At 49.1% G+C, this 8081-nt stretch overlaps 1 protein-coding gene across 3 annotated transcripts in view; it reads left to right on the plus strand.

Moving 5' to 3' along the window:
* Positions 1 to 8081, plus strand: part of LOC133137319 (phosphatase and actin regulator 1-like) — a 33117-nt gene that overhangs the window by 16564 nt on the left and 8472 nt on the right. For all 3 annotated transcript variants that reach the window (XM_061255521.1, XM_061255522.1, XM_061255523.1), the window contains exons 4-8: positions 661 to 801; positions 1453 to 1653; positions 3920 to 4214; positions 7279 to 7463; positions 7980 to 8081. The exon at positions 7980 to 8081 is cut by the window's right edge and continues 55 nt beyond it. In XM_061255521.1, the coding sequence (XP_061111505.1) occupies positions 661 to 801; positions 1453 to 1653; positions 3920 to 4214; positions 7279 to 7463; positions 7980 to 8081 (924 nt within the window). The remainder of the gene's footprint in view (positions 1 to 660; positions 802 to 1452; positions 1654 to 3919; positions 4215 to 7278; positions 7464 to 7979) is intronic.

Consider the following 8081-nt stretch of genomic DNA (forward strand, 5'->3'; position numbering starts at 1 on the left):
AATTGGTGTCAGTCTGACTGACTGAGTGCCGTAATTGATTATTTGTTCGTATACTCTCCTTTTAAACAGCCGGAGAATTCGCCTCCTGGCTGAGCGTCATCGATTTTGGCTGGAGCGCGTTCTCAGTAACAGTGAGTCAGGCTGCTGGGCTCGGATTGACCTACTTTTCAAGGCTCTGACGAGATGTTTACAGAGCGTGGGCCACTGCGGGAGTGCTTTTCTTCACATTTAACAAAGATGCGATCAAAGATGCTAAGACTGACTCAGGACTTGGGTCGATGCGCTTTAAGAAAGTGCTCAAGTTTGAAAAGGAAGTGACGTAATTTGAGGAAAGGCGGCGAGTGGGCCGGAGCGTGAGTGAGGTCAAATGTTGTCCCGGGTGACGGGGTTATATAGAGCGTTTTAGGAATGTCCAGAGTAGATTCTGACCTGATGCTATCACACTGCAACATGGATCTAGACGCCACAGTTTCTGTCCGTATTTAGATATGTAAGAATGGGACTGAGTCAACGGTCAGCATTTGTCTTCGATAAAACGAACAAGCCCAAGCTTTTTCTAAACGTTGGCTCCTCTGGTCTCGGACTGGCACTTTGGCACTGACGGGCTGCATTCCTACAATCGCAGCCTTCGTTCCTGAATCTCTCCCTCTCTCCGGTCAGACGGGACGATCCCGGCGCAGAAGGACGAGGGGAAGCTGGAGAACGGGCAGACGTCCGGGCCCATCTCCAGCATGCTGGACTGTGATTCTGCAGACCACACTTTCCGGCTGCACTCCAACTCTGAGCTAATGGATGGGACCGGTGAGTATGGAATGAGTCTCATCTGGATCCCTCTGTTCAGACTGCTGGCTCACATAAACTTCAGACAGTCAGCGCAACCTTGGGGGGGGATGCAGCATGCTTGAATCTATGTTGGCTGTTTAAGGTGCAAGATCATGAATTTGTCATTAGTCGCCCAATGCTTTTCACTGAATACACTACTGGTGATTGAAAGCATAGGAGTTCTAGAACTCTGACAGAATTTAGTCAACAACATTCCAAAAAAAACAGCTCTTCAAAGGGTTGATTATGGCTGTGTGTGGGGTCAGATGTGCTGGGGACCTCCGGAGAAGGCTCTGCTGAGCAGTGCAGGTTCTTAAGTAGGCCTTTGGGCCGCAGAACTAGCACAGGCGGTGAAATAATGGAGGAATGCTGGGAGAGTCCTACTCTGATGGATGAAAGTAAAGTTTTGTGGGGGGGTTTTTTTCCCTCGTATAGCGGTGAAGAAAAACTGTGCCGTGTGTGTTTGTTTTGGATGGTGCCCCAGATTCTGCTCATTTCCCCCTGAATGTGAATCTGACTGAGCTCTCCCAGCGGGTGTAGGGTTTGTGGAGAACGGGCAGTTGGCGGTGTGTGATGGTCTTTATGCGCGGAGATGTTCTTGCAGTAAGGCGGCCTCTGCCCCCTCCCCAGCCTCCATGGAGTACCGGCCTGCGGAGGGCAGGGTCAGTCCCCCGGAGCCCCCCATGAAGCCTGCCTTGGTCCTGCCTCCCAAAAAGTCTGTGGCCTTCCACTGTGACAGTCAGGACACGCCCCCAAAGCCCCCGCTCTACCACAAGCAGCCCCCAGCGCTCCCCCCGAAACCCTTCTCCAGACTCCCCAATCACATTTCCGGTGAGTCTCTCCCTCTCTCCCTCTCCAAGCACTTTAGTCTTATGAGTAGGAAATGTCATCTTGGCCCTTTACAAAGCCAAATCCAGAGTGCCTTGGTCTGCATTCCTTAGTTTATTAATCTCATCACCCTTGTTCCAGAGAGCACCTTTTACCTAACATGCACTTCTCTCTCCGTTTTTCTCCTTTTAAATGGTTTTTCCAGTCTCTCGCACCCCACTCTCTCTTGCGTGTTATCATGCTCTGTCTCTCTCCCTCTCTGTCTCTCTCCGTCTCAGTCTTTCTCCCTCTTTATCTCTCACTCTCTCGTTCTCTCTGTCTCTCTCCCTCTGTCTCACGCTCTGTCGTTCTCTCTCTTGGTCTCTCTCTCCCTCTGTCTCTCTCTCTCTCTCTCTCACTCTCGTTCTCTCCGTCTCTCTCCCTCTCTCACGCTCTGTCGTTCTCTCTCTGGGTCTCTGTCTCTGACTCTCATGCTCTCCCTCCTCAGGGGCAGGATGCACCTGGCATAGCCCCGTTCTCCCGGAGCTTGGCTGCCTGGTGGTCAGGTCATCTGGTTCTTCAGTCTTTAAACAAGATTACCATTTCCTACTGTGGAGATTGGCAGGGCCCAAATCCCCCAGCTCTCTGCTTATGTGCCCAGTGGCCCTTTAAGTGGCCCAGCAAACATCAAAGATATCATAATAACGGCATAAAATATTCTCAAATTAATGGAGAGATTTAGATGGGGATTAAGTCTGAAGCCATTTTGATCATTTTTTGATGGTGTATTGTGTAACTACCATTGTGCTTCTTAACGGGCACATTGTTCAGTTGTTTGTTGCACCCATTTTTATTTTTATTTTATAGCTTATATAATCTTGACATTTTTGGGGGAATTTGTGAAATGTTCTGGGCTGGGTTCCCAGGCCCACACTGATCCTGGTCTCAGACTGAGGAGCTCTGACTGGAGGATGTTCTCATTGAGTTTACTTTGGTGCCGGAATGGGCTGAGTCCAAGACAGGAGACCCCTCTTTCCAGGCACGCTCCTGTAGGCTGTCCTATAGCACAGGCTCCCCAAAACCCAGGTCCTCCAGAGACCCGTTTGTGTCCTTACTCGGTACCAGACCTGGTCAAATATGTAATTGTTTTGGATTCAAATACTTTACTGTGCTTGATTGATCTTGCCTGGTGCAATTGAGACAACCAAGAGGACCAGAAGGCATGGTTTGCACTGAGTGCATTTTATAGGATCCAATACACCCGACAAGCTCAGGAAAGCATAGAAAATTATAAAATTATAGAATTTAGAATCCAAAATGATTATGTATTTGACCCAGATCTGCTCAGTGCATAAAGCAGTTGGTTATAGTTAAACATGGTTTTAGTCCACTTGTAGTTAACTGGTCTTTCTGGTCAAACTTTCAGGTCCTGGTTCTCCGGGACCAGAGTGTGATGCAAAGTACTCCTGGGACTCTTACGCATAGTTCAGGATTAACATTAAAAAAGATTTTTTTTTTTTTGAACAGATAAGGCAGCGACATTAAAACTGTTACTCAGAACCCAGCCAGAGTGCATCTCCTCAGATGCTGCTCCTCAGTACACTTCCTGAGTGGTTATCTGGGTTCTGGAGTCTCTGGTTCTGAGGCACTCATAGTCCACAGAACTCGGTTGCTTAATCTGTAGTGAGCCGAACTGGATTGGTGTGCGTATGCGTGCGCGTGTGCGTGAGCGTGTGCGTAACACTGAAGCAGATGCAGGTGCTCCAGAGTGATTATCCTCATTAAGGTGCCTGGGTGATGTCCCCTGGGCGCCCTCTGTCATGGTCCATCTGTCAGGACTACCTCGGTTTCTCTCCTCTCTCTCTCTCGTTCTCTCTCTCTCTCTCCCACCCCACACAGTCCCTCTCCCCAATAGCCGGTCACGCAGCGCTGAAATGCCCCGTTTCTCTCTGATTTGACGAGCGTTTCCACTCTTAACTGGGTGCACCTGCGCAAGTTCAGAGGCGAGAGATTCACTGAACCAGAGGCGTCAAATCACATCACCGCGAGCTGTGTGTGCAAATGCAGTGCACATTTAAAGCACACAGTCTTTAAATTTCAATTTCAATTTATATAGATCAACATGAAATGTTTTCGCATGATTACCTTCATATGTAATGCAGGTTGTTCTACTTGTATGGCTTATACGTTATACATAACATTTTAGAGAAATTAGTACTTATTTTTATTGTGTTGTGTTATTATTTCGAGGTATTTTTCAGGTGCATTTCCCCTGTCCCTGTCTCCCCAGACTCAGGACAGCCCATGAAACTGCCCTACATGCTGGGGAAGATGTCCCCTCCTCTACCTCCCAAGAAAGTGGTGATCTGCGCCCCTCCGGCAGGCCTGGAGTCCGCCCTGGCCAGCTTCTCCCAGAAGTGCTCCTCTCAGCCCCTGGGGGTCCTCCACGGCTCCCTGCTGCCGCCCCACCCGCACCACCCCCACCAGCTGCATTACGGCACCCTGCCCATGTCTGTGCACCCGCCCAGCCGCATCATCCAGGAGCTCAACAAGACCCTGGCCCTCACCCTGCAGAGGCTGGAGAGGTGGGCTTCCAGTCCGTCTGCGTGTCTGTCCACCTGTCTGTCTCCGGCTGGCCCTCCGTCTCTCTGGCCTGTCTGTCTGTCCGTCTATCTTTTCTTCTGGCCCTCTGTCTGTCTCAAATTCAAAATGCTTTTTTGGCTTGAAATGCATTAGTAAAACGTTGCCAAAGTGTACCCACAGAATACAAACAACAAGAATACAAATAACATTGTGGTAACTACGACCTTGCAAACTGTCTGGTAATGACAATGAGTATGCTATATAAATAATAATACAGGAACAAAAAGGATAAATTCATTAAAAATATACATGTGCTCGGTCTTGCTCTCGCTCTCACTGTCTGTGAATGTCTGTGTCTCTGTCCTGCACTTTCCTGTCAGTTCTGCACCCCTTGCTCCACTCTGTGGTTGTCCGGTCCGGTCCGGTCCGGTCTGTGCCCGGCTGGCGTGTCAGTGCTGTGTGGATGCGCTGTGCGTTCCAGTTTGCCGGTCACATGTCCGCGCACCGTCGGGTCTGTCAGCTGTGGCCCAGGCTGTGGTGGCGTTTTAGCGGGACCGCTCTGTGACCATCGGGCTGCTTTACAGGGCGTGTGTCGCCCGTGCTGCGAGCTCCATCCGTCCAGAAGGAGGCTGCGGAGTGAATCCGCACTGCGTGATGCCCCGAAACTCACCCCGTCCCATCCGCTCCAACACGCGCCCCTTCCTCGTGTTCCGCAGGGATAAATCCGGCAGCAGGGCTGGCGTCGGCGAGCGGGGCCTGCTAATTTAGGACACGGCGGCACACAAAGGATCCCCTCAGAAACGCACGCTCTGTCCTTTAAGAGCCGAGCTGTTTGTTTGGGCTCAGAACGGAGTCTTTTCAAAAGGCAGGATGAGCCTCCAAGCCGTCTCTCCTGGTATTTGGGCTCTATGAAGAAGAGAGAGCTGGGTTTGCTGTAGAGAATGCAGGTTTTACTGCGCAACGGTATACCGCGGTGGCTGTTTTTGGCAGGATGCGGTGTAGCACAGAGGGCGTAGCTGCCCGTAAGGTGTAGCACAGCTGTTGCAGATATTGGAAGCTGGCAATAAAGGGGGGGGGGGAAATTATGGAAATTTAATGAAGAGAAATTTGTTATGGTCGCATCATCTGCTCGGTGTCCCAGTTTAGCTGTGGTGGTGTGGTGGTGGGTGGGGCGTGTAAAGAATGCTCTGGAAAACCTTCACATCACTGCCACTCCTCGTGTGTGGGACCGAAACTCCTTTGTTGGATACCACGAAGGGGAAACGTACCCAGACCAGTGTAGGGACCTTACTGGCACTTCGATGTTTGGAGCGGTGAACGCATTAGAATTAGTGTTCATCTAAGGCCTGCTGTGCAGACTCTTCAGTTTGGGTACTGTTTGATTATCAAAATGGCAAAAAAGTAAAATGCAGCTTTACCAGAAATTAGATTAAATGTTTATTTATTTTAATTTATTTTATTTATCAAAAACAATGTGACCACTTTCACTTTCTGCCTCACAGTTGATATGATGTAAAGTGACTGGACTATATTTGCATGCGAGGTTGGAAATCAGAGTAATTATGTTAGTTGAATTTGTGTGCGCATTTGCATTTTCTAGAACACTTCAGATCTATTTTGGTCAAAATAAGGATGCTGTATAGTTGATTATGTAAAGCATGACTATTTTTAGATCGCAGTTGATTTGCTAATAAAATGTGCATCTAATCTGGCGTTGCATAACACCCGGCTGATTATTTTAGCATCAGTGGTGAGGTAATCTCTTCAGTGAATTATTTTGGAGGCGGGTAGCGTCTGACTGCTTAACTTTACGACTGGAGGGCTGTTCCTCTGCATTGTTTCACCCATGTGGGTGCTAAATTTGGAAAGCTTGTGGGACAAAAACAGAAGCTCATGATTCAATTAACTGTTAAAATGACTGTGCTCTTCCAAAAAGGATACAATTTCCTTTTCATGGTTATATTAAGTGTTTTTATGCGGTGCGTCGTCAGGAATGAGAGGGAATTAAATTCATTGTCGGGCATCGGCTCAGGAAGCTGAACAGGATGTTTCAGAGAAATGTCTTTGTTCTGCCTCAAGTAATTATTCCATCTGCAAAAAAAATACCACTGTATAAACCACTGTTTTAGCATGCTAAGGAAGGACAACATTAAACATTTACTGTGGGGGGGGGGTTATTAATACTTAATTCTGCTGATCTCCAGTGCTCCCCTGTCATTTGTATGTTCTGTTCAGTCAGGAAACGGTGGGCTATGGGTGTTGGTCGAAAGGCTTGCCTGTGGAGGCCTATGGGAAATGTAATTTGGCAGGAATGAGTGTCACAAGATGTGCTGGATTGTTTCTTCCCGATAAGTGAAACGTACCCGTCACGCACCTTGGCTTGTAATCTTGAACAATCTTCTGTGTTCCGTCTTTGCGTCTGCTCTGTCTGTGTTATTATTTCAATACCCATGATGCACCTGGCCTCCCTCGCTGCCGGACGGTCGGCCGGAGGTGGTGCGCGTAGCCGGCTGCAGAAATCCCTTCCCGCTCCCAGCCTGACGTGGCTGTAGATCAGCCCTGTGTCGGGCTGAATAGCAATCCCGCCCTGATCGATGCTCTTTCTCCGGGAGGCTCGGTGTCCTTCGGAGATCCCTGTGGAGTCAGTGTCGTACAGATAGCGTCTGCTCCGTGTGCCCCTATCGATTCACTTAGACGCCTTTGTCCAGAGGCGACTGCTTATCTATCTTTACAGTCCCATTTGTACAGACACTCGGAGGTCCAGATGCACGTTCACTGATGGAGGCCCAAAATCGCTACCTTGTTTTCACAGGGACAATAGGAATGTCCCACCTGGGAAACGTAGGCGTCACGCTTTTTCTTCATGCCTTCAGCTTGGCGAGCTAGATTTCAAGATACGTGGCCAACTGCGTTCGAAGAAAATAAAGAAGTATCGCATTATTTCGTTATCGGCTCGATTTAAGGACGACCGTTGATTTCAGTCCCAGCCTCTGTCTAGAACTTGGCCCCATTGGTGAGCGTGTTGCCCAGGGAAACTGACGCGCGCCCTTTGTCTCTTGCCCGCAGTTCGGCACTGCACGGGGGCCTGATGGACAGCCGGCAGGTGCCCACGGTGGTCATCGAGTGCGACGACAACAAGGAGAACATGCCCGACGAGTCGGACTACGAGGACCTGCCCAGCATGTACAAGGGCGAGGATGAGGAGGACAACGAGGAGGACGAAGATGAGGATGACGACATGCTCTTCACCAGTAAGAGTCATTTCACTGTTCAGTAAAGCCTTTTATTTCCACGTCTCCCAAGGTTACCCTGCCAAGCTATAGCATGGGATCACTCAATGTGGATATTCATTACTAACAAAACCTTCGCCGTGGAAGAATGAATGCCTTTGCTTTCATGAGATATGAATCTACATGTGTGCATGCAAACAAAATGAGGATGGTTTATATGCGCAATACAAATCTTTGCTCTTACCGAACAGTTCAGCATTCTGTTGGTGTGTCAGTAATTTGTCTAGTTCACATTTAAATTGGTAATCAAGTAAGTACATTGATGAAACTTGGTACTTTATTTCGAGGGTCAGGGCTGAAGGCAGAACTGTTGTGAAATGGGAACAAGTCATTTAGGAACCAATGTAACCGACAGTGTTGGATGTCCGAAAGTAGCAAAACAAGGTCAGGACGCACACAGGATTATGACGGGGGCGTTTGGAGCGGTCACAGAGCGTGTGAAAAACGTTCTCAGCGCTACGTGCTGTGGGCCTGCAGGTACGCTGGCTCTGAAGGTGTTGCGGAAGGACTCCCTGGCCATAAAGCTGAGTAACCGGCCCAGCCAGCAGGAGCTGGAGGAGAAGAACATCATCCCCATGC

The sequence above is a fragment of the Conger conger genome, chromosome 9 (assembly GCF_963514075.1).
Source record: "Conger conger chromosome 9, fConCon1.1, whole genome shotgun sequence".
NCBI lineage: Eukaryota > Metazoa > Chordata > Actinopteri > Anguilliformes > Congridae > Conger > Conger conger.